Source organism: Eptatretus burgeri, chromosome 21 (genome assembly GCF_056783735.1).
Source record: "Eptatretus burgeri isolate ZD-2024b chromosome 21, Ebu_testis_v1, whole genome shotgun sequence".
Taxonomy (NCBI): domain Eukaryota; kingdom Metazoa; phylum Chordata; class Myxini; order Myxiniformes; family Myxinidae; genus Eptatretus; species Eptatretus burgeri.
The window spans coordinates 1,588,425-1,614,924 of NC_140981.1; the positions used below are offsets into that span (position 1 = coordinate 1,588,425).

Consider the following 26,500-nt stretch of genomic DNA (forward strand, 5'->3'; position numbering starts at 1 on the left):
TGTTCCTGCAGATGGATTCATGGACTGACGTTAAGGAATCTATGAGTAAGAAAGATCCGTACACAACCGACGAGCAGGTGATCATCTTCATTGTGATTTTTTACATCGTGGGACACGTGGTCATGAACAACATGATCGCCAATATGGTCATCATGAGAACTGAGGTAATGTCTCACAAACACACAAACTCACTATGAGCATTATATATATATATATATATATATATATATATATATATATATATATATATATATATATATATATATATATATATATATATATATATATATATGTTGTACATTACAAATATAATATCATGAATGTTCATTGAATGCTGCGTTATGGTCTTCCAGGAAAACATGGATCAGAAGAAAAAACAGCAAAAGTTGACTCTTCAGAAGAAGAAGGATGAATTGAATGAGTTTTCGAAGAAATGTGATGTTGTGTTTCAGGTATGAATACACACAAGTTTGAAGGTTTGCTTTTTGTTCGAATTCATGTTTCAGGGCTTGAAATAGAGCAGAAATTGTTTCTTGATGTTGTTTGTTTTGAACTGAAATTCAGAACCAGAAAAATTTTGCTTCATTTCTCATTGGCCGTGAAAAAGGGACCGCTATTCACGACCCCGCTCTCCAGTAGGTGAACGTTACAGGTGGGCTCCGTGTTCACAACTCCGCTCAGCAGGTGTACGTTACAGGAGGGCTACGTGGAAGGAAGGAATGCACGACTGCATCAGATGATAAACTGTGATTTTGTCTTTTTTGACAAAATGAAATGGATCGGGACAGAACAGAGCAAAAGGACCAGGAGGAGGGCTGGGAGAGACACAACAACTTCAAGGATGATGGACAAAATGGAGGCTTGGAGAAATATGAGATGTGGGGAAGAATGAGGGCTCGGGGAGGACACACAGGATGGACAATAGAGACACAGCCATAAACTCTCAGGAAGGAAAAACCTGAAACTTGGAAAGAGGTTGGCTTTGGAGGGGAGGGGGTAATGAGGGTAAAGAAAAATTGTGGTATCTGGGAGAGGGGTGGGGGGTAGATTGGGCTCATGTGAGACTGTAGTGAATATCTGTCTTGAAGACCTGAAGGGAAGGATGAGAGACTGAAGAAGTTTGGTTCCACAGGGAGGGGAAGAGGATGAATGAGTGGAGGTGAGCTGTGATTCTGGATTTTGGGAGTTTTACCAGAAGGGGGTTGCGGGCAGACCGCACATGTGATGCAGACAATTGGAGAACAAAGTGGGAGGACTGAACACGCAATGGGTAGAGGGTACAAATCCAGAATGGAGGTGGTGGAAGACATAGACCACCGACATGTCTGCGTTTTGAAAGTGATCGATCCATCGATTCAGGTTCATCGCAGAAGATTCCATTGATCGTGGAGGCCTTGGTGTCCACTGCGTCAAGCTCAGCAAGGTATCAGGGCAGGAGCGTCAGCGCTCCGAGTAGTTTATCCATCTGCAGAGGAAGGCCTTGTAGGTAGATAAGAGTTCATCAGGTGTGCCAAGGGAGGCCTTTGCACGAAGGAGGATACCCAGTCGGCGGCTGGATTTTGAGGCTAACTTTGAAGTGTTGTTTGCCCAGTAAAGAATGAAGCCCAAAATGTTTGAGTGCCTGAACTTCTTCAAGAGAGTTCTTCTTGCTCTTCTCCTTTTGCATTTTGAGACATGGATTCACCTCCAGAGGAGCCTTGTCCATGAATGAAATGGGAACTTGGTTCATGGAAATTGCATCATATACCTTGATAATTACAAGCACATCGATGAACCGAGTTACATCCATTTTCAAAACTAATGTCGCTGTGAACTGCACGAGCAATCTCTTGCGTCATTCATTTTGATGTCATGACAAAACTAATCATGCGTCCTTTGTCACACTCAGGATCTCGTCACTCGGAGTGACTTTCATCAAGAGATCTTAAACCTGTATATGAAGGTGCGGAGGCCCAAGCTGACAAAAACCAATCTCCTCGGAGAACAGCCCAAGATTGTCCATTTGCTCTTGGAGACCATCAAACGCTTTAGAGAAACTCAAAGCAGGTAAATAAAACTTCTTTCTGGAGCTATTGTTTGAACAATTCCTGTCTAGTTTTTATTTCTGCTTGACAAACACGACAGTTCAGTTTTCAGCTTGTTTGCACAGTCATCAGTTGGCCTCAACATTAAATTAGATCTAATCAATCATTGCCATGTAGTGGTCATGCTTTCGGACGTTTCACCGTGCACCTCCTTCAGACGGGGGACGTCGAACCGACTGTCTTGACTGTTTGTCCTCACCTTTTATATCTCAAGGTATCGTTTGCAGTCTTGCGAAGAGTTGTCTGTTGGGCAAGTAGTATCCCGGCCAACTTACCAATTCCTACCTTCTCAAAAATGTCAACCGTCTATCAGACGTTTGGTGGACGATTCATTTGGAACTACCCTGGTCCACACCTGGATATCTATGAATTGAAACCTTGGGGAAATAAGAGATGTGGGGAAGACCAGCAGGTGTATTTTACGGACTCCCCGTTTGCCAAGAAAGGATTGCCACGTAACGTAGAGGCTCACGTTGTTTTTCTTATTCTTTAATGGTCTCAATTATTTCTGCCTTGTGGGATCGGCTGGGAGAAGAGATTCGAGCACAAATATTTCTGGAACTGGGTTGCCAAGTCTGGCGTTCAGTTGTGGCAGGAATTTGAAATTTGGTCAGGCTCCCTGTGCTAATTCCCCGAGGTTGCGTGAGACACCGTGCGATGTTTAATGTTCACCAATGACCAGTGCCGGCAGATTGATCCCCCCGGCTTGCTGTCCATCCGAAGGAGAGTGCACACGTTAATACGTCGCTCTGCATGCGAATCACCAGCAAGGTAGTTTATCGCTGGGTCGATTAAGATTAGGCAGCTCTGAGATATCTTGCCATCCCATCGGTGATCACATAAGTGAGTACTGCAATTTTTTTTTTTTTTGGTTCCAGACATATTTTTAACAATTTTGATCAAACGTCCTTTCCTTGCAAGGTGACCAAATTTTCATCCCACTATCTTTTCTGACCCAAACGAACTCAACCCTATTAATTACAGGGTGTTTCCCCCCCCCCTCCTCTTTGCCTGTTTCTTTATTCCCCAGCTTGTTGACACTAATTGTGGCCCTGCTATCAGTCGGTTCCCATTTTACCCCCTCTTGCCTTGATCTTCGATGCAAAAAATGTCCTTTTGCTTGATAATAAAATCCTTTTCCTTGTGACAAAGGTTGACTCCAGAAATATTGGTTTTACACTGTTTTAGGTGTAGAAGAAATTCTTAAGTCCACCTGTACATTTGAAATATTTCTTTAACAAACATACACATTCATATGCGCATTTACCGGGCGTAGTGGCGTGCGCCTGTAATCCGGCGACTCGGAGGCTTGGGTTGGAGGATCGCTTGAGGACGGGGACTCTGCACTCGGCAGGGTGTAGAGCAGCCCGGAATCATGGCGAAACCCAAATCCTGTTCCCTGTGTCGTAAGAGGCGACCAGGGTTGCGTCAGGAAGGGCATCCGGCGTAAAACCTGTGCCAAATCAGAATGCGGATCATAACGGATGATCCGCTGTGGCGACCCCTAACGGGAGCAGCCGAAAGATGAACAACAACAACATTCATATGCGCATTTGGAGTAATCTAGAGGAAATAACACAGTCTTCCTCCAGATTCTGAAACACATGAAAATTTAAGTACTTTATATAGTGTTCAGTGAGACGTAGCTCTTTTTCATTTCCAAACGCTGGCGCCGCAGTGGTCGGGTCTTGGTATTCTCAGGTGGAGATCATTTTCAACCTTCGTGCAGCAGCCAGATTGATTTGGTGAAGGATTGTAGCATATATTTCAAACCCAGATGCGTAGATTCTCTCCCGGCACAGAATGACGTCAAGACTGCAGCCCTTTGGGTACATCAATGGATTCCTATGGTATGTAGGTTAAAAGTCAGTCCGCTTTTAACAGGCTGGGTAAATATACACTATCTTGAAGCAATCAGAATTGAGTGAATACATCTGGACATTTCCTCAGACCAACATTCCAGTTGAGCTAAAATAATATCTTCAATCAAGTTTGCTGGTGCCTCATATCTCTCATTCATAAAAAAAAATCCCTGAGTAAGCAGGATAGATTTAAATGATAGGCAATTAAAGTTTAATTAAAAAGTGTTTTAAAAACAATTTTAAAGGTCAGCCTGTTTTGAACATTTTTACGAGACAGGTCGATCATCCTGCAATACAGAGGGAAGATATGATCATGTAAATTGAAATTAAAATAGGTACATGTTCAAGCACAGAGGATAATACCATAATTGAGTACATTTTCCATTACAGATTTCTCACAATACATTCATTTTAATATCAAGTTTAATTGACAACATTTAATTCTTGGTTTTATCACCATCAAGCCCATTTTGCTAATTTTGGAGAAATTGCATCGACATAGGTAAACCTGATGTTGCAAGAAAGAGCCGGTCCGACTCATTACCGACCTGGTTGGAAATGTTGTTTACTGATACCGTGCTAATCTTTGCTATTTCTGAAAAAAATAAAAAGATTAATTATAATCTTTCAGTGACGATTCCATTTGACAAAACCGATCTCATCATCAAAAAGAATAACGCCCCACTACTTCCTGATCCACACTGAAGATCAGCAGGTGTTCGGCTTTCAGATTAAAAGACAATAAACAATCAAATAGAAACTTCAATGGAAGATAGAAATTTGCAGAAATTGCTGGACACGAGCACATATTGAGATAGGATAAATTTCACTCAGCACTAATCCCTACCTAGTCTGTATCAGTCAATAAGTGTAGGACCTGAAGGAGCAAAATTGTTTCAGATAAATTTCTAGGAAATGATTTGATGAAGTCTGTGAAGTAAAATCTTTGTGATCTATCCACATTATTCTTGTGTTCATTCTCTTCTGCAGACACATCGCTCTGCAGAGAAAGTTACAGGAACTGGTAAAAGCAAAGGAGGAGTTTTGCAAAGGAAAGTTGCAAAGGAAAAGCTGCGACAACGTTTCCACACTGAGACGGAGAAGATTGATGTGAAGATTGATCCCTCTCATCATTCATGTCTGGAAAAAAAATATGGACCTTTTTTAACGACGCAATTCTTGCGTCATTGACTTCGATCATTCATTCATCACAAGGAACTTCAACATCACAAGGTTAGGCCCCATTAAGCCTGCACAAACATGCTGACATCTTAGTGCTCCATCTTTCCACCAACTCCCTACTACTTCCAGATACCTATTTCCCTATTTCTATACTTTTTCCCAGACAGACAAGTCAATATCTAAAAATATCTGCGTTTTTGGATATGCACGGTCAAGGCTTGTGGAAGACCGAGAACACAAAACGGATAAGGACACAACATAACAAAATGAACAGCAGAAAGAGAAGGGGGGAAATGCAAGAGCGAGGGAGGAAATAGATGGAGACTGACAGGAGATAACGTAAGGGGTGGCCGAGATGCAAACAGAAGCAACATTTTGGAAGGGTGGGGTGAACAGCTGTCTTGAAGACCTGAAGGGAAGAATGAGATTGAAGAGAGTGTGCAAGGTGGTTCCACAGGTGGGTGAAGAAAGAGGAATAAAATGAGTGGAGGTGAGCAGTGATTCGGGATTTCGGCAGTTTACCTCGGAGGGGGTTGCGAGTGGACCACGTGCATCCTGCATAGAAACCTTGGGGAGACAAAGCAAGGAGAGTGAAGAGGGTGCAAGACCAGGAAGGAGGCGGAGGAAGACAGAGAGACCACCGACCAGTCTGCGATGGCGAAGTGATAAGCCCTTAAACTCAGCTTCAGCGCAGGAGATTCCAATGATCTTGAAGTCCTTGGTTTCCACGACGTCAAGCGAAGCAAGACGTGAGGCAGAGGAGCCACCCAGAGGGGAGAACAGTACTCCTATCAAGCTGCGGATTAAAGCCTTGAAGGTGGAGAGGAGTTAAGATTTGCCAAGTGTTACGGATCAATAATATAACTCCACGTTATTGGAAATGGTGGTAAGGTATGTACTGTGGCAAAAGGCAACTTCAACGAAACAAGTTTGTGCTGTGTTTAAAAAGCAGGCACTCGTGCCGTGTCCTGGCGGTCTTCGACTCGATCGTGCTGTGGGGCTGCGCTGAGTTAAAGGAATGTCAGACTGGGAGAAAGAATTGTCGTGGGAAATGCTGACCTTTGACCCTTTCACCATTTTAGACTCTTCAAGATCCCGAAGACTCTTAAGACCCCAAAGACCTGCAAGTGTCTGAGGACTAAAAAGACCCAGATGACCCAAAAGAAGGTAAGACTTCGAGGTCTTACTTTTAAGACCTTTTCAACACTTTAGACACCTTTAGATCCCTTCACCCTTGAGATATTTTACACCCTTTTTACCCCAAGAACCTTTAGACATTTACACCCCTTAAGTCCTTTTAGACTGCTGAGATCTTAACACCATTTAGACCCCTTCCACCCTTCAGACAGACAGCTTCTACCCTTGGTCATTGAGAGCTTTTGACCACTTGGACCTTTTTATATTACAAATAAATACATCACCAATATTCCAAATAAATTTGCGCAAAATAAATGTTTGGATGATTTATTGGTGTAAACCATGACGACACAGCAGATCTGTGACGTAAATATCTGTGACGACGTGTGGAGAGATGAGCAGAGCGAGCCCATCCACGCTCGTATATCTTACCATATAAAACACATTGTGTTTGCGTATTTGTTCGTGTGTTTCTGTCCCCCATCAAAAGGACGATTTGGGAAGGGTTTGAGTCGATCTTTTAACACGGCTATGTGTTCACTGCAGTCTATTTTTTTTTCAGGATTAAAAAAAAAACTCGAAAAACATTTTCCATTCGAGGGTAATGTGTCTCTTCTTTTGGAAATGTAGACGGTGACTTGAAACCGGGCCTCGATGGCGGTGTACAGAAGCGTTTTTAAAATAGCAATTAATAAAAGGCGTGGGGAGGTGAAATTCGCAGTACGTGATGTGTAACGTGCGCAGAGTAAAACGAGTGTTCATTTACACACGTGCGATGTCTCATAAAGAAAATATAAGCACACCTGTCACTAGGCCGAGGCTTCAGGCTTTGGTACCTTCGAAATGAAAGGTCCCAGAAGATAACGAAAATAGGGTAACATTTGCACGTGCAGTGTTTAAAAATAACGCTTTTTCTTGCTCGAAAACATCACAACTTCCAGTCTCTGAATATTTCGAATAAAATAATTCCAACCCGCCATTTTTGCCTTTTACCTGAACCCGAACAGCTCGGCTTTTATACTTGGACTGTGTATAAAAACGGAAAACACGGTGAAGACGTGAGGGAAGCTGTGAAGCCGTGAAGCTTCGTCGTATGTCTCTTAATTACGTACTTTTTGAATTTCATTTGCACCCTTACTACGTCTATCAATTACGTACTGTTGCAACGTACCTTTGAAACCTTTCGACCCTTTAGACTGCTGAGACCCCTTAGACCTTTGAAAACCCTTTAAGAGCCTTCAGACGCAGTAAGACATTTACATCCTTTCGACCCCTGAGATCCTTCTTTTCCTGTAGTCCTATTGAGACCCCCAACACCATTAAGACCCCCTAATACCCTATGATCCCTCAAAGCCCCCAAAACCCTTAATAATTATAAGACACCCCCATGACCATTGAGACCCTAAGTTCCCCAAGATCCTAATGATCCCAAATATCCGAAGACCCCTATATACCCCAAAAACCACTTTTACCTTCAATACCCTTTCAATACTTTAGACACCTGTAGACCTTTTGCACCCTTTGGACCCTGAGAAACTTTTGACCCCATAGACCCTTTACACTATTATACCCCTTAAGTCCCCCGACTCCCTTCAGACCCTTTAGACCCTTACACCCTTCAGACATGTTAGACAGCTTGGACCCTTGACCATTGAGAGTAGTTCCCAAACCTTTTTGGCCACGAACCAACATTTGAAATCACATTAGCCTCACGACAAAAATGGTACTGGTACCTCTGATTTAAATTGTCGTTCAACGTGAACCCCCCCCTTCAAACACCGGAATTTGAGCAGGGTCCTTCAAGTTTGGGTCACGACCCTGGGTTTGGGAACCCCTGATTTAAAGCTTTAGACCATTTCGACCTTTTTAGACCCCTTTTACATGCCTGAGAGATGAGACCCTTTTGACTCCTGATACCCTAACTGCGGTTGGAACGTACCCTTCAGACCTTGAGACCATGTCAAACCTTTTCGCAAACATCTTGCTAAACACAGACCATCCTGTCAGAAAGTAATGCATAAACTCGACCCACCCAGAGGGTGCATACTCTGCTAGTACTGTATATAAAACTGAAAAAAACACGGGTCGACGGTGAACCCTCGTTGAGGTGGAGTCTTGGTTAACCCTGTGAGTATGTCTATTAATTATGTAATGTTTATACATGAGTTGGACCATGAGTATGGCTATTAATTACTTATTATTGGACATTGACCACGTCTATTAATTAGTTCTATTAATTACGAACTATTGGAACATACCTTTTAGACATGTAGATCTTGAGAGCCCTTACACCTTTTTGACCCCTGAGCATTTTAGACTGTTTTAAAGCTTGTATACACTTTAGACCTTTTAAGACCCTTTATATCCTTTAAACCTGCACACCCTTTCGACCCCAAAGACCCTTTGGAACCTTGAGACCCTTTAGACCCCTAAACCCCCCAAGAACCTTTAGACTCCTGAGACCCTTTCGGCCCTTTATAACCCGAAGACCCCAAATATCTTTTAAACCCTTTATAACCCAAAGACCCTGAACACCCTTTAGACCATAAAGACCAATAAGTCCTTTAAGACCCTCAAAGACCCTTTAGACTCCAACAGCTCTTAAGACCAGAAAGATCCTTCATAACCTGAAGACCCCAAGGATGCTTTGAGACCCTGAGTCCCTGAAGACTCCATAAACCTCATTATATTTTCTGTCTGAGGGTCTTCTGAAATTACACTTGAGGTTCACCAGTCAAAATCAAAAGGCCCTCCGTTGGTAAACCACCTCTGGTACTAAGCGAAGAGGGTGCAAAATTAATTAATTAATTTCTCTGTTTTTGTCAGGCTCTGTTCATCTTAGTTGGTGGAATAGAAAAACGTCCCACGTGGCAACGAGAAAACGGGCAACCACGTCCACGAGCGTGACAACAATTTCACCACATTATAATCAAATGGGATATTCTTGTGATCTTACTCTTGCCAAACCCCAGGAATTTTTCAACACATCAGATTTAAACTTACACCACTTATTTGTAAGCATGTGGGGTGTACGTGTGTAAAGTCTGGTCAGAATTAATCAAAGGTCGAGGTCAATGCCATCCAAAACATGTAAAGCACCCATGAGGCCACAATTACAAGATGTATCAACCAAATGTATTACGCACAACATTTCATCATGTAAAACACTCGACAGGTCAAATTTTCCGAATTACCAAATTGCTGTTTCCATGGCAACCATTGTCTATTTGGATTTCGCAAGTCACGTGATGTGCATGACATCTTGTTCGTTTATTTGTTTGTCTGTGAGCAGGAGATCGAGGTTGACCCAAAGTTTGTCAAGAAGTTATTTCTCACAAAGGTTTCTTGTAGCTTTGGTTGAATTCACAAAGGGACATATAATGGAACACGTGTCTATCAGATCAGATGCTGGAAAAAAATATAATTGTATGTTGCTTATGTCATTATCAGATCATCCATCCATGAAGAACAATGATTGAAGGAAAAAAAAAACCTGTTGAACAAAAGAGCAAGCTTGAGGAAGAAACGAAAGATGATATCCTTCACTTTCATGCATTTTAGCGATCTGCGGGGGTTCCTTACCGTTGACGCTTTAATGCCGTGAATGTTGGAGCATTGTTTTTTGTTTTTTTTCTTCTTCTTGTTATTTGTTATTAGACGGACAAACAAGGGATGCAGGTAATGAATGAGGGGTAGGGGAGAATGCAAAGGAGGAAAAAAAGAGGAATAAATGAGTGCATGTGGACAGTGGTTCTGGATTTCGGCAGTTTATACCTGGAGGGGACAAAGCACGGAGAAGGCGGAGGGTGCAAGTCCAGAAATGAGGCGGAAGACGACAGAGAGACCACCGACCTGTCAGTGATGGTGAAGCTATCGGCCCATAGATCCTTCATCGCCGGAGATTCCAGTAATATTGAAGGCCTTTGTTTCCACGGCATCAAGCTGAGCAAAATGTGAAGCAGGGGATCCAGCCCAAAGGGGAGAGCAGTATTCACTCCATCGAGCTGCGAGTGAAAGCCATGTCGGTGGACAGGAGCTCAGGTATGCCAAGGAAGGACTTTGCACAATGGAGGATGCCCAGTCGGCATCTTGCTTTGGAGGGCAATTTTGAAATGTGGCTTACCCAAGAGAGATCATGGCTGAGAGTGAGACCCAAGAGTTTGAGTAACTGAACCTCTATGAGAGGGTTGTTGAGAAAGTTGATGGAAGGGTTTGCGGTGCGGTCCTTTTTGAGAGGGAGAGAGTGAGTGTGTGAGATATCTCAAGATTGAAAGACATGTTCCAAGTGTTTGACCAGTTTGTGATTTTGTCAAGGCCTGAGGAGAGGGAAGATGCTGCTGCCTGTCTGCCAGTGGGATGAGAGAGAGGTCAAGATAGAAAGTGGCATCAACAGCAAAGAGATAAAGAGGATTTTCCAGAGAGTCAGTGAGATCGTTGATGAAGATTAGGAATAATATGGGGTCTTGAATGCAACATAAAGAGACAAGTTTGGAAGTTCATTCTCGAGATTCGACAGACGTTGTTTTCTGGTTCTCGTGAGGGTAGACGCAGTTGGCGGGGGGCTTTGTGGAATGATCTGAGGTTGCCTCCGGTTGGATTTGCCTTGCAGGAGGAGAATGCAAGTTGTTTTTAAAGGAACTGCCGTAAACTGTTCAGCCTGCCTGAGGTATGCACTCTACCGAGTGCTGCTCTAGTTTAATAATTATTGTGTTTAATAATAATTGTGCTGATTGTGTCTGACATTTTGGACCCTGTTCTCATGCCGATGATAAATTATTTATCTCATGAAGAGATGTGGTGTGCCTCGTGGTCCCGCCATCGTACCACGCCGATGGTTTGGGTGAATGTATTACCCTTGGAAGATCAATTTATTGATAATCCTGACTTTGGTAACCAGCATGTTACAACATGCATGCAAGAAGAACGTGAACAGTTCAGACATTGATTTGTGAAAAAGCACTTTTGTGCGTGCGCCATCCAGGCGACGACATTTGTCAGTCAGTTTTTGGGGAATTCAGTCTGAAATTCTTCCATTTTGGTTCAAGAGGGTATAATAAAAGCCGATGAAGCACTTTATCGCTCCTGTGTGAAGCGGGGCCATCGCCGTGAGAAACAAAACACACAGGAAATGGCGCTCTGTGCTGAGGCGCGGCGGTGATGGCTTTTCATTAACCCTCAGCCAGGAAAAGATCCCCGGAGGGTTAAACAGCACGGTTATTCATGTTGAGAATTTTTTTATTTTATATCTAATCTGTTGTTTTTGATACTTTATGTCATTACCCTCACTGAAGGAGAAGTTGTTGCATTTGGGTCCGCTTGTTCATCTGTCTGTTTGTCCGCACAGAACTTTTGTGTTTTTCTCCACAACTACTTGTCGGATTGAGACAAAATTTTCTCCAGAGGTGCGACTGCTCATGTGGAATGTTCTGGTAATAATTAATGATGTCACAGGTCACGTGGTGTGACAGCCATGTTGGGAAAACGAGAAAACTTTGGACATCTGTATCTCTGAAACCGCACCAAAAAAACAACAATTGAAACAAGTACTGTTCATGTGGAATAAGTGTGGTTTTTTTGATGATGTCATCGGTGCTTTCGTTATGACGTCATCATTGCATATTTGGAACGCCACATCTGATCAGTATGAAAAATTTTGAGGGTCATTGAGGGATAAAATTGTCCACAGATAAACATTGATGATGTCATCGGTCACGTGATTCGGCAGCCATATTGTTTATTAAAAAAAAATCTTCAAAAGTCTTCTTCTCTAAAGTGGCTCAACAGATCGAGGCGAAACTTTACACTTATGACCGCCTATCCATGAGGAACAAAAGGTTCCCAGAAGACGTCATAGGTCACATGTTTGGCAGCCATATTGGATTGAAGAAAATATTAAATAATGGTTTCTCTGGAACCGCTTACTCAATCGACATGAAATCTCAAAATTATGATCGAGTCGTGATGGGGAATAAATTTTTTAAATTTCAATTTGATCGGACGCATGGTCTGGCAGCCAGCATTATTTAATTTCTTGATTTTTTTTTAAATGAGGCTCACTTGGTTGTGCCTGGATGGGTCGAGGAGTAGCACCTGAAATGCGAATCCTATCCAGGTTCCTCCTGATGACTTCATCTTTGCTTTTCGCTTGTTCGGGTTCCTTCTGATAAGTCCAACGCAGGACTGTACCTATTTGGTCTTCCATTTGATTTGAATTAAATTTATTTTAATCCCATTATGAATTCAATTGAATAATAATTTTAAAAAACGCCATGGGTCAGGGTCAGGTGTCCAATCAAAGTATGGTTGTGTCAAAGCTGGAAGTCTTGGTACCCGGTCATCACTGCCAGCAGTAATAACGTGGCAGTTCTAGTTATGTCTCTTATTAATGACGTAACACACCAGTACACAAACACTACACCAAATACACCACACAAAAGCAATCCTGGATGCTCTGCACTCTCTGATTGCTCTTTGTCTTCTCTATTTTCCTCCAAGCTTGGATGAGTACAGTACATTTTGCTACAGTGATTGTAAAGGTGTATTTATGTCATAATATGTCGTAATACGGTTTCTTAATTTGGCAATTGAGTGGCCATTACACAGGATGCAATGCATTCCTGCATGCATTGTATTGTTTCGAGCTTGGGGGTTGGTGTCTGGAAAAGGGTGTGGGTATGACGAAGAGGCGCAGAAAGATCAATAAATGGGAAGTTACGAGTTAATATAAGGGGAAGGACCCCAAACAAACGTATTGTTGTGGGCCGGGGGACGGAGGTGAGAACGACCACTGGGTGGGGAAAGCTAAGTCGTCTACACCAGACTCCCCGGAATTGTAGGCCGTCGCTCTCGGATAACTCCGTGAGCCGGTGGGTTGCTGAACCGACCGTGGACGCCAATATCTCAACCGCGTAGCTGAGGGTCTTTTTGTCTAGAACCAATTTAACAAATTAACTACGCGATTTTGACTACCAGGGAACCATGCCCTCGGCAGGTCTTGATCCGAACCGGGTCACTCTACCGACTGCGGTAGAGTTCCAACTACCGACCACCAACTCCAGTTCGGGTCCAGTCGAGCGGAACTGCCAAAGCTGTGCCGGCTGGGATGAACGGATTATCGGGAATAAAAACCCGGCTAAAACTCAGATCCGAACCATGCTGGACCAATGAAAGAAAGGACGGAAACGAACTGGGAACATTTCTAATAATGGTAATTTATTTAAAATTAAGAAGACACAGGGCAAGACTTATCACGGAAATGCAAGCAAGAATTTACAATGATGGAATAAACACTTAAACAGTTTCTACTTACAAGGCGGGCCCATACACTCAGACGCACACCCAGAGGATTTATTAAAAGACCCCCGCAGCCGTCCAAACTCCAGCGCAACCCTCCAAACTCCAGCACAACCCTCCGAACTCCAGCGCAACCCTCCGAACTCCAGCGCAACCCAACAACCACGACGAACGACCCCCCCAAGAACTCTCGTCCACAGAACTCCTCTCAACAGAACTCCTCTCCCCGAACTTGAACTGTGGATGGCGTCGTAACTCTTATGGACCTCCCCGAACGGGGCAGGGGATCGGAGGAACAGACGTCACTGTCTGCCCTGATTGGACGGGGCTCCCATGGGTCCGCCCTTTCTGGGTGTGGTTTCGGCCATGCCGGGGAAAACCCCGCCCCCACTCCAGGTGTGCCCATACTCGTCAAAAAGAAATTACAAAGTTTGTGGAAGACGAGAAGGAACTGCCAGAGATTCTGCCTCGGACAGGGAGTCACCGTTAGGCAAGTGAAGCGCTTGTTTAGTGGTGTTGTCGGTTTGTTTGTTGGATGGTCTTAGATGGTTTTTGGATGATCCTTGGAGGGCTCCTTGGATGGTCGTTAGATGGTTTGTTAGATGTAATAACCTCGCGAAAAGAACATCGCAACGCACACTTTTGATTCTCCCACCAGACAAAAGGAAGGGACCTGTCTCACATTACATGTACTTAACGGCATAACGAACTTTGGGACCCGTTTGTTTGAATGCATATGGTTTCCAGATCCGTAACAGTATCTCTGAACCTGCTAATGTACATTTGGGACTGTTCACGACCATTTAACATTTGTATATCAAAGCCACGCCCACTTTAAGCCACGCCCACTTCAACTGCTTTTCAATCCGCCAAGTGTCTCTTACTCCCTTGGTCTGTCTCACATTGTGGTTCTCTCTCTCTCTCTCTCTCTCTCTCTCTCTCTCTCTCTCTCTCTCTCTCTCTCTCTCTCTCTCTCTCTCTCTCTCTCTCTCCCTCTCTCTCTCTCTCTCTCTCTCCCCTTGCTTGCCGTTCTGTGTTCTCCTCTCTGTACCTGTGAAGGTGAGACTCCGTTATTGTTGGTAAGAGGTGGGTTCAAACTTCGCGGTGAGGAAGGTGTGTGCGGTGAGTAACGGGTACACAGCAATGTCTCTCTGTCTATACACCACATCCTTGTTTACCTTTAATGTACATTCGACTATAGCACACACGTACATGGCAAGTGACCCGGATTTCCCGGGTTTGACTCGTTTTGTTTGTGAAAACCCACAGACCCGTTCTCGTGGGGTCTAAACCCGTATTGGATGGAAAGTCGGATCAAGATTAAAAACGTAATGTTTCACTTCCATTGCACTCACAAGGATTCACACACACACACACACACACACACACACACACACACACACACACACACACACACACACACACACACACACACACACACACACACTAGTGAGGTGTGCTCACACATTGCAAGAAAGAACGACCCTTATTTCCCCGTTGTCTCGGGTCGCTCACCTGCATTGGATTTTTCATTTATTTATTTATTTTAATTTACAGATGCTTTCCGACTGTTCTGTGATTTTCTCCGGTCTGTCGGCTTTGATGTCCATCGGCAAACAAAATGTCCGTGCTTCCCCCATTTTTTTTTTTACCTTTTGGCAGCACAAATCTGCCTGGTTGGCCATTTGAAAATCCAAGATGGCGGCCATTTTTCAAGATGGCCGCCAAGTTAGCCTCCCGAAGTTGACTTTGTAAAGGTACTCACCGTCGAATTATATCAAAGCCGGTGATGCAGCGCAGTAACAAATTTGTGACAACGAAACACCTTCATTAAGCACAAGCTCATTTTCATTGTGGGTATATTAAGTATAATCGAAGTATACTACACGCAAGAAGCAATTGGTTACGTGGGTGGAATTGGCTGCGATACTCGACATTCCCACATCGTTGGAATAGACTGATGTGATTGGTTAATTGTGGTGTCCCCTGTTCTCCGTGTGGATCCACGTCATGGTGTCAAGGTGTAAATGGTGTCCCTCCTGGAGAGGTCGATGATGTCACGGGCCGCGGAGATGCTGGTTGGGCAGCGTCTCCACGGTGTATAAACACGAATGGGTTTGATTTCTATCTTGTGAATGTTAAACGTTGTGCGGTGTATAAACACGAATGGGTTTGATTTCTATCCTGTGAATGTTAAACGTTGTGCGGTGTATAAACACGAATGGGTTTGATTTCTCTCCTGTGAATGTTAAACGTTGTGCGGTGTATAAACACGAATGGGTTTGATTTCTATCCTGTGAATGTTAAACGCTGTGCGGTGTATAAACACGAATTGGTTTGATTTCCATATTGTGAATGTTTAACGTGAGGTACAGTGTTTATCTCCCTGTCTATCTGTACCGAGTCCCGCATCGTGAGGACAGAATAACACGAAACATGAGACACAGACTCGGCACATTCCAAAGCCCCGTTCCCGGAAACCGGAAGTGATGTCAGAACGACGATTCTGTTGCCACGAAGTCGGTGACCAGAACCTGGATCTCCGTTTAATATTGTTATTCAGGTTTTGGCTTCTGAGTTGTAATATTAATCTCATCATTATTCAGAATTTTAATCGTGTTGTAGTTTTTCTCGTGACACGATTCAGAGAGGGAACTCGTGTTCCTTCCGGTCTCCGACGGTCACGACGATTCACGATGATCCGAGATCTCTCCGGCGAAGATCACAAACCGAACACCCTGGGATCCACGAGCGGCTTCGATGGAGGAAACACGGTCGGTCAGGGAGGATGATCCCTCAAACCGCGGGTCCATGGTCGGGTCACCCGAGGATGAGGAGTCCGGACCCGGTACGTGACGTTCACTCCGAACCGAGAACTTGTGGTTCGTGAAAGTTTATTATTTACTTCATGGATTGTTTGTGTTTCAGATCCTGTTATGAAGGTGAAGGTCGAGTCCGAGTTCGTCGATGATTCGTTCCCTCGATACGAAGGTTTGAACCACAAACTCATTCTTCATGTTATCATCAAAATAATAATAACTAGATATTAATAACTAAATATTAATAACTAGATATTACTAACTCGAGATCTACGATCACAAAGTGAACACCTGTCATCCACAAGATCCTCCAATAGTAGAAACGTGGTCGGTCCGTGAGGTTCTCATCGAGGGAACCGCCCATGGTCGGTTTACCCGAGGATGAGGAGTCCGGACCCGGTTCGTGACGTTCACTCCGGACCGAGATCTTTTGGTTCCTGGATGTTTAGTTTTGATGGATTGTTTGTGTTTCAGATCCTGTTGTGAAAATGAAGGTCGAGTCCGAGTTCGTCGATGATTCGTTCCCTCCATACGAAGGTTTGAACCACAAACTCATTCTTCATGATTATACAGTAGTTTATTGTTGATAATGATAATTATATTAATAACAACTCGGTACCTGCGATCACCAAGGTAAGCCTTCCCTGGCGTCCCCCATCTTACCCTTGGTGATCCCCCATGACTTACCCTGGGTTTATGCTCCAGTGATGACATGTGTTTGTTTCGACTGCCATTCGACCTTGACCATCAAAATTCAGGGATAAAGTCTGAATTCAGAACAAAAAGGTTAAAAATTGTGAGTGCAGGAGGAAAAACAAAACACAAATAACCTAAATGATGGTTTCGTCCTCCAAAGTGTCTTACAAACACTGGGGTCCCATGAAAAAATGGGGGCGCTCATTAGGGAAACATCCCCGACAACATCAATCAGCCTTCCCCTATCCTATAGGAGGAAGTTTTATAAAAACTGGAGCATCACTCAGTGGTGCGCATGCCTCCACCATGCTGAACAGTTTACATCTTGTATCCCACTGATACGCCGGATCTGGATTCAGACCTGAACCAAAATCTAACCGGCTTGTTCTTGTCATCGACCCAACTCATCCACCTCGTTTTGTCATAACTCGTCCACAACGTTTTGAGATATCGTGCTGCATGTCGTATTTGGCCACATCTGTCAACGGTGAAGAACCACTGTGTATCCGGATCCGGATCTGGATCTTCAACAAAGTTTCATCCTCATCCATCCACAACCATTTGATGATCCTGCTCACAGACAAACAAACAGACAGGAGTGAAAACATCACCTCCCTCCACCTTCGGTGCCAGAGGTGAGAACTGGAGAGTTCATAGAACACGTCACCTCAAACAGTGTTCAATTTTTTTTTTTGAGGAAAATGCCAGGGGCAGAGAAAAGGCCACTTTATATGGTTCATGCCATGCGGCAAACAATAGAAAAGAATCTAAAATTCCATGGCTTGTTCAAAATTCCAGACAATAGAAAATACGGCACATTCAAAAAATGTCGTGTTCGTGCTGTACGCCCCTTGTGTTCTCAGGAGGAACCAAGTATTGCTCGAGAAAAGTTCATATCAAGGGAAACCGTCCCATATCAAGGGAGCGGCACTTCATGTTCCCAATGATTGCTGCAGGAATCTCTGCTTCTAACAACACCGCCATTGCATACTTGTACCGCACAAGAACAGAACTCAAGCTCAAAGCAAATGAGCAAAAACTATCAAAAAAGCAACAACAAAAGCTGGAATTTGTTTTGAAAGTCATTAATTAGACGTATTGTCCGATGTATGTTCCAACTTTTAGTTCGTTTCAATGAATAACCTTTGAGATATGAGCGCCAACACATTTCGGGCGGATGGAGGGTCGGACACCAACGACACCAACGTGAATTTTGAGGTTTTTCATTCGAAACTCTGGAATGCCGAAATGGACGTTGCTGAAGGGATTTATTTCTGAGAGTTTGGCGAAATTTAGTTCTGACAACCAGACAGTTTAAAAATCTGGAAATTTGACGGGATTGAAGCACAATGAAGATACGGCCGAGCGTTGCCGAAGTTGGACACGCTGGCTCATGTCTTCCCATGATGGAACTACGGGGACGAACTCCCTTCTACTCTCCACTATGTTTCACCAATAGAAGCAGACAACCAGACAGTTTGGACAAAAAGTTGTTTATAATGATTTGCAAAGAGCACGTATATACAAGCAGTGTCACGATGCAGAAATCCTTATGCTACGCACATAAGCCCCCTCCTCATCAGTCACTTGTCACAGATACGAACAGGTGCCACAGTCATTCTGGAAAACAAGAGAAGAAAGAGGGATTAACTTTAGCTAGGACTGGTGCCATCACATACACACACACACACACACACACACACACACACACACACACACACACACACACACACACACACACACACACACACACACACACACACACACACACACACACACACACACCTGTTGAAGATGAGATAATCAGAAGGAAGGAGAGGAGATGAGGGCTCACGGCGTCGTAATATACCTTGAGCGGTGGGCCGACTGCGTTACCCAGTACACTTTGGGGTATGCTCTGCTGAGCGATCCCACCTTGAGAGTCAGTGCATTGTCTCCTGCGAATTACTGTGCCGGGGGTCGTGGAAGCTTCTCCAGAGAGTGGGCGGAGCAGGCGGGCGAAGTGGGCTGATGCCAGTAGGCGAGACAGGCAGAGTCAGCAGGCGAGTAAGGCGGGAGAAGTGGCAAGCAAGGCAGGCAAATGCAGAGATCGAGAGAGCGAACGGCTTCGCGATCCGCCCTTTATAAGCTCCGTGGTGTCGGGTGGGGTGACGACCCGAAGCGATTCGTAGTCACCCGAATTGTGCGCTCCTATTGGCTCCCGGCCCCGCGCTGCCAAGCTCCTTTGGCCAGAAGTGGTCCCATTCGCACTTCAAGGGCAACATGACCGAGCCGCAGAATTGACTTTCAGCGAACACCGTGACATGAATTGCCTTGCACCGAACTCCCAGGCCGCGTTGCGTCGACTGGCCGAGGATTGCGTCGGTCCCGCGTACCCGTTCAGACACCCCCAGGCGCTCTGCGCTGGTCAATGTGCTTGTTCCATCCGCAAGCCACGCGGCTCGAGCGATCTGGGCCGTGCAGCACGCCTCTGCATGGTGGCAACTGCATCGAGGCAGAGATGCGAGGAGGCGCGGGATGACCTCTGCCGTTTGCGGAAGATATTGGTGGCTGCGGTGGCGAGGGAAGGTCGACGGTGAGACGCCGTTGTAAATCAGCACGCAGACCTGAATGAATATGTGCGCCATGCGCGTCCCAAAGAGTGTGGTGGTCATGAGCACAGGGCTGTGCGCGTGTCTGTTATCGTGCATTTGCACCTGCTTCGCTTTGTATCATGGATTGAAGGAAAGGGTTGGATGTAAATCAGGGTTGAAAAGAGGACAGGTAATTATAATTGTAATATTCAGATTCGAATGAAAGGGTGCGCCACGCGTGTCCTGTACAGTGTAGGTGGAGGGTTTGTCATCATGATATTCACAGGCGGCTGTCTGGGTGCGGTGCCTACTTTGATTTGTTTCATGAGTAAAAGGAAAGGGGTGGAATGAAATCAGGATTGAAAAGAAGAAAGAGATATAATTAGACCAAGGTATAAGCCCCAAGCAACGCACTTCGTCCCGTTAACCCATTAGGCATGAAGGGAACGTCTGACTGCACGAATACTGATGAAATAATTGTCTGGGGATCACTGTATGTTGGGTGCCATTGCCTTAGAGGCATGCGGTTTTCAGAACCACAACAATAAATTAACAGAGCTGGAGCTTAGAGGAGAAGAAAATAATCCTCAACTGCAAAGTGTATTCAATGCACGAAGCATGGGGGACGAACGGTGGAGAAAAAAGATTCATGAACCAATTGAGACAAGCAAAGATGTCAGCCAAGGCCGAAGGTGTTCCATCATCGAAATTCAATTCAACAACATCAATGAGGGAAAGATACTTCACCCAGGAAAGAATAAAGGAAATAACTGAGAAAGCAAGACAACAAGCAAATGAACACATAAATCGGATGACCCAAGGAGAGAGAATCAGCGTAAAAATGAAACACTGGACAAAGAAGGAAAAATGGACCTTCGTATAGGGCATAGGCATTGGGATATTCCAAACGAAAAGGTGCGAGAAAAGGAAGTGTGAACTCCTGGGAACAGATATTCTGAAGATGATGCCCTGATAAAGGTAATTTTAATCAGGCAACACTGAACTCAAAGAAAAACAGGAATCTCCAAGGGAAAATATTCACAAAGGAAGAACTAAGAATAAGAGATGTGCAAACCGACGAGGTAATAAGAAATGACCGGTCACCTATAAATGGTGACCGACCACCTGTAAATGGTGACCGACCACCTATAAATGGTGACCGACCACCTGTAAATGGTGACCGACCACCTGTAAATGGTGACCGACCACCTATAAATGGTGACCGACCACCTATAAATGGTGACCGACCACCTGTAAATGGTGACCGACCACCTGTAAATGGTGACCGACCACCTATAAATGGTGACCGACCACCTATAAATGGTGACCGACCACCAACGTCACAACTTGGGTTTTTGAGGCGACGGCTGGTTCTCTCCAGGGGTCTCTGCTTACTTTCTCAAAGATAAGTTTCTGGTCGTTGTTCATCGCGTTTTGACTTTATTTTGTTGCCTCCGTATTTCCTGTGTGTTCCCAGTTCGGGTTTACTTCGACACTTGTGCCATTTGGTGAGTTTTCGTCGGTATTGTCATGTCAGGTTTCCCTGAGGTTTCCCCGTCGATGTGCCAGATCGTGTTTATTTGTATTTCCTCCTCATTACCATCAGTTTCTATTTTCTCCACTTTTCCCTCCATCCTCCATCTATCCCTCCCAACTATATCCTCTGTTTCATGTCTTAAAATATAAAAAAATACAAAAAAAAAACTTTTTCCTTTCCCACCGAGTACCCTTCAGACGGAGTACGGAGACTTAATTCCTTTGGTACCAGGTCTCTTCGGAGAATCCTTGGCTATCGCTGGTCGGATTTTGTGTCCAACGAGCGGTTGCTGAGAGAGACTCGGATGAGATTTGTTTCCTGCATGGTCCGTGAGCGTCAGTTGCGGCTGTATGGACATGTGGCTCGTTTTCCTGACGCTGATCCTGCGAACCAGATTCTCTCAGCGAGGGAGTCTCATGAGTGGAGGAGGACAATGGGCTGACCACGTGACTCGTGGTTGCAGCAGGTTGACCATCATCTCGAGGAGATGGGGATGGGCCTGGCATCTGCCTGGGGGATGGCCACACGGAGGCCCCTGGAGTACAGGTGGAAAGTGGACGCAGCGATGCTCTGTTCTGGCACATGCTCCCATACCTGACCTCGTACCCCACCAAACCACGTGACTTCCTGTACCGACTCTTCTTCTTCTTTCTCTGCCCTGCCAATCCCACTCTGTGAAGGTATTCACCACACACCTTCACAACCTTTTCTTCAAACTTTTCCTTCACTCTTCCCCCCTCTTCCCTAATCTTCAACAACAACAAAACAACAGTCTCTTATAATGATTCAACTTCCCCTCTTCAGTCGGTTCTTCTTCTTCAAAATCTTGTGTTCAATTCAACCTTTCTTTCATCCAGTGTCTAAAAATTCCATCTGTTACAACGTTTCCTTTCTCCACTCTGTCAATTCTTCTGCACTCCATCCATCTTACAATGTATTTAAACGAATCTCTGATCGACAAATTAAAAAAAAAATCCCATTTTGCAACGATTGTTCATCTTTCATCATTAATTGTTCTCTTTTTTTGCACCTTCAGTGCAAATTCATCCACCTCCTTAAATCAACCTCCTCCTCACTTATTCCTTGTTATACCCATGCCCTACTCCTCATCTCCCCCCCCATCCTCGCATCTCTCCACTGTCCTCAGCCTTACTAACAGGTCCTCCTCTGGGATCCCAAACTGTGTGGTTTTCAAACATCTGCGTTCTCCGTTCCAACCTCACAAATGTCTCACACTCTCATTCAGCACACTCCTCGATATCTCAAACACACTCTCATTCAGCACACTCCTCGATATCTCGTACACTCTCTCTCTCTCTATCCTTTCATCACATCTCCCCCTCTTCTCACCCCCGCAATTTTTGTTCCTCCCCCCACTCGCTCCCATCTCCACAATACCTCGACGCAGTGTCATCCTTCCTCTCTCCACACCCCTCCATTCTCCCTCTTCCCCCATGACCTGCCTGCTCTCATCTCTCTCCCTCAAAGCTTCCTTTTCACCCCTCCCTCGAAAATCACCCACCGCCTCCCTCTTCAAAGCAAACTTTTCTCTTCCCGCTCAATTGTCCCCCCTCACCGCTCCCTTTCAAACCTCCCCCTCACTCCCCCTTATCAAAGCTGTCCCCCTTCACATCCACAAAGTTGTCTCCTTCCCCCACCCTCTTTCCTCCAGCTCATTTCTTCACCTCCTCCAATCTCCCACTTCCCTTTTCCGCCTCTCTAATCCCTTCACCACCCAGCTCTTTGTCCTCTTCCTCATCCGACCCTCTCCCCAAGCTGTTCTTCAATCTGTTATCAACTGTCAACAAATCTCACTCCCCTCCACCTCCCTTTTGCTGCACCCGAAGCCTCCTCTCTCCTTCTTCCTGAATAATGTGTCCGAGGATGCGCCTGATTCAGGATATAATTAAATAAGGCCGTTAATTATCTTTAAAAGGGTTTTTTTAATCAACCAAAACACTCACGCACTCCCTTGGAGTTCCCTTCTTATGCATGCAAACTTTCGGGCTGCTTGGTTTCATGGTTTTTGAATTAAGGACTTGACACACACACTCACTGGTTGACTGACTGAATGACCTACTGACACACTCTGACATTTATTAGTGCAGATGAAGAGGATGCTTCATTGAGCTGATTGGATATATTTAATCTGGTGTTGGTGCAGTGCAGGCATGATGGTCCGAATGACCTTCTCCTGTGTCTGAGTTCCTGATTCCTTGTTGATTATTTTTCTCACATCACTGTTGGTGAAGGTCAAGTTCCCTCAATTCGCCTTTTCTCTTGACTGATTTATCAAAGTGAAAGTGGACGCCCACAAGGAAATCTTCAACACTGAATGTGAAGGCCTTGGAACCCTTCTGTACCGTGAGGTGTGCTTCAAGTCACGTGGGGAGGAGTGGGGACACCCTGGGTACATCGACGGCTGTTTCTGATTGATCCTCCACAGTCCAGAGTTATTCTTCCCAACCATACTTGATGCATCGTCCTGCAGTTGTCAAAAATGAAACCATTCTTTTGGACGATCGGCCGTTGCCTTCAGAATTGGTTCTTGTGGTTCACTCCTTGGCAGAAGATAAAATATTGTTTAAAGTCGGGATGGCTGGAAAGTTTAATTTTCCACTCTTGTCGTTTAATTTTTGTACATTAAAGTACGCTGTGCTAAATTAAAGCTTATAAACGTGGAGGAACAACAGATAGTTATCAAATGAAGATGGGGATGGTCACCCAACAAGTACAGGTCCAATCAGAGTGGCCTCAAAATGAATATCACTCTGGTTAGATCCCGACCAGTTGGGTGAAAATTTCCACTCGGGCGACTACCTCCACCAGATGATCCACCTTACACTCAGGTGAAGCACACAACTGCGGTGCAGACCTTACCGTGTGTGCTGTATCACCCCCCGGGGATCTTTGCCTAATCGAGGGTGAACAATGACTATCACCGCCGCACCTCAGCACAGAGCGCCATTTCCTGTGTGTTTTATATTTCACGGCGATGGCCCCGCTTCACACAGGAGCGACAAAGGCTTCATCGGCTTGAGCCGTTACCTCCTGACCAGAATGGGAGGACGGCTCTCTGAACTACGACACAATGACTGGGAAATCTTAGGTCGGTCAGGGCAGAAAAAATCTGAAAGACTGAACCCAAAACATTCACCAAATTTAATTTACCTGAAAGAGAAAAATAGGAGGAAGATTGAAAGTGAATTTTAAGCTGAAACTTGGGAAGGTGAATTTGGTCTCATTTACAAGAAAATCGAGAAATGTTCTACATCGAGAAAAATCTAGAAAAGAGGGGCAGAGAGGAAAGTCGGAAGGTTGGATGATTGGAGTTCAGGGTCAGCAGTCAAGGAATCATTTGATGAAGTCACCTGGAAGGTAGGGCAAGATTGTCAGACATTTAAGAGGGGAAAGGTGAGGTCATATTGAGGAGAAATTTATCTGATGGCAATCAGCCTGCATCATGGCGGCCATCAAATAAATATCGAGAAAAGAGGGTCAGAGAGGAAAGTAAGAACTTTCGATGATTGGAGTTCAGGGTCAACAGCCGTGGAATCATTTATTGGATTCACCTGAAAAGTAGGGCAAGATTGTCAGACATTGAAGAGGGGAAAAGTGAGGTCATATTGAGGAGAAATTTATCTGACGGCCATCAGCCTGCATCATGGCGGCCATAAAATAAATATCGAGAAAAGATCAGAAAAGAGGGTTAGAGAGGAAATTAAGAACTTTCGATGATTGGAGTTCTGGGTCAGCAGCTGTGGAGTCATTTGATGAAGTCACCTGGAAAGTAGGGCAAGATTGTCAGACGTTTGAGAGGGGAAAGATGAGGTCATATTGAGGAGCTATTTCTCTGAAGGTTGCCAGCCTGCATCATGGCAACGCCCATCGTCAGTTTTTCAGCGTCAGTAATGTGGAGTCGATTCTTGGAACCACCTGGAAAGTAAGGACAGATTGTGAAATGTTTCTCCACCTGAAGAGAGAATGTCACACCGGAAGAGTTTTCTGTTCAGAAGGGGACAGGTATGGGGGCAGTTATGAGATGGAACTTGGCTAGGGCTTTGGGTTCAGGTTCGGATTAGGTGCCCAAACGTACCTAAGACTTGCACGGGGTAGAGTTCCATCACTGTAGACCGGAATGATTTACAGAAGGAACTTTCTCAACAATTCCAGTCAACTCAGAGACTTGATGGTTCTTTTTGTGCAGTTCAGTCAAACTTTTTTTACGTATAGTTCAGCACTTCCGGTGCTGTCATTTCCCGGAATCCTCTGGGTACCAGTGACGTCACAGCACTTTTTCATATGTCATGCAGTGGGGCATTTCCTCAGGAGGAATTTCCACCTCCCCATTAATGCCAACCGAGCTATTGCTCCATTTCCTCGGGAATTCAACTCCCGTACCACTTTCTTCTTCTCCTTCACTCTTGAATCTCATTCTTCCCTCCAGGTCTTCAAGACTGCTGTTCACCACCATCTCAGATCATCCCCCATCCAAAACCGTCTTCTTATCCTTGATGAGTAGGACATTCACAGGAACAAAACGCCACAAGAAGATCCGGTTAAACACGGAAAAAAATTAGCACACTTAGCACACTCTCACTGGTGTCCCTGACACTCTCAGCACTGTCAATCTCCTGTGCAGATTCTCTCCACAAACTTAATCCACTTTTACCTACAAGTTATTCACATTCCGTTATCTCCGGCCAAGTCCTTTCGTAGCACTTCGTACATCAAAAATCAGAGAGGTCATGTTGAAAAAGGCAACTCAGCACATAATAATGATGAAATGTCTTTGTGATGATTATCATGACACCATAGTGAACAATACTCACTTTCTTAATGTCAGATCCATTCAATTCCAGTCCAAGAAATAATTTTATGGACATGTCGGCTGGGGGACTTTCATAGCCATCCTCTGAGATCTCTGGGGCCATGTAGCCAGGTGTGCCACAGACCTCATAAAGTATTTCAGCGAGCTTGAAAAATGTAGCAAAGCCAAAGTCGATGATCTTCGCGGCCATCTGATCGTCGCTAAGCACGTTGTCAAGAGACAGAGCAAACACAAATCATTATATTAATAACCATCAAAGCTTTGATCATAAAATGTGTTAAAATAAAAATCCAAATTTGAATGAGAAGAGTAGGCAGGAAAAAAAAAACCAAAAACCCAGTCAGTGTGGAGTCAGCAAAGGCCTACAGGCCTAATGCGTTAGGCCCAAAATAAAACCAAGATGGCGGCCATATAATTCTGCCTTCGTGCCATGGTGGGTGGAGTCAAGTGACCAATGTGGGCGTGGTCAGGCAGCTGTCCGACCAA

General features: G+C 44.7%; 3 protein-coding genes across 11 annotated transcripts in view; 2 read left to right on the plus strand and 1 right to left on the minus strand.

Annotated features, from left to right (window-relative positions):
• Positions 1 to 2,269, plus strand: part of LOC147008142 (uncharacterized) — a 33,794-nt gene extending 31,525 nt beyond the window's left edge. Inside the window, exons 5-10 of the mRNA XM_085865640.1 lie at positions 12 to 164; positions 354 to 452; positions 565 to 635; positions 1,360 to 1,423; positions 1,889 to 2,046; positions 2,242 to 2,269. Coding sequence (XP_085721766.1) covers positions 12 to 164; positions 354 to 452; positions 565 to 635; positions 1,360 to 1,423; positions 1,889 to 2,046; positions 2,242 to 2,269 — 573 coding nt within the window. The remainder of the gene's footprint in view (positions 1 to 11; positions 165 to 353; positions 453 to 564; positions 636 to 1,359; positions 1,424 to 1,888; positions 2,047 to 2,241) is intronic.
• LOC147008143 (uncharacterized) lies at positions 1,946 to 22,127 on the plus strand. Of its 2 annotated transcripts, XM_085865520.1 has the most exons (8): positions 1,946 to 2,046; positions 4,937 to 5,179; positions 6,211 to 6,295; positions 9,716 to 16,077; positions 16,206 to 16,406; positions 16,487 to 16,549; positions 16,852 to 16,914; positions 21,381 to 22,127. In XM_085865520.1, the coding sequence occupies exons 5-8, from the start codon at positions 16,319 to 16,321 to the stop codon at positions 21,623 to 21,625; spliced, it is 459 nt and encodes a 152-aa protein (XP_085721646.1). In that variant the 5' UTR covers positions 1,946 to 2,046; positions 4,937 to 5,179; positions 6,211 to 6,295; positions 9,716 to 16,077; positions 16,206 to 16,318; the 3' UTR covers positions 21,626 to 22,127. The 2 variants fall into 2 exon arrangements, with proteins under 2 accessions (XP_085721646.1, XP_085721644.1); XM_085865518.1 differs by having other exon boundaries at positions 9,716 to 16,406.
• Positions 18,551 to 26,500, minus strand: part of LOC147008144 (uncharacterized) — a 36,319-nt gene continuing 28,369 nt past the window's right edge. For 6 of the 8 annotated variants that reach the window (XM_085865474.1, XM_085865470.1, XM_085865472.1 and 3 more), the window contains 2 exons: positions 26,016 to 26,214; positions 18,551 to 18,693 (listed from right to left, as the gene is read on the minus strand). The gene's annotated coding sequence lies outside the window, so the exon portion shown is untranslated. Of the gene's footprint in view, positions 18,694 to 22,863; positions 25,694 to 26,015; positions 26,215 to 26,500 lie in introns of those variants that run through there. The other 2 variants (XM_085865471.1, XM_085865475.1) reach the window with 2 other exon arrangements.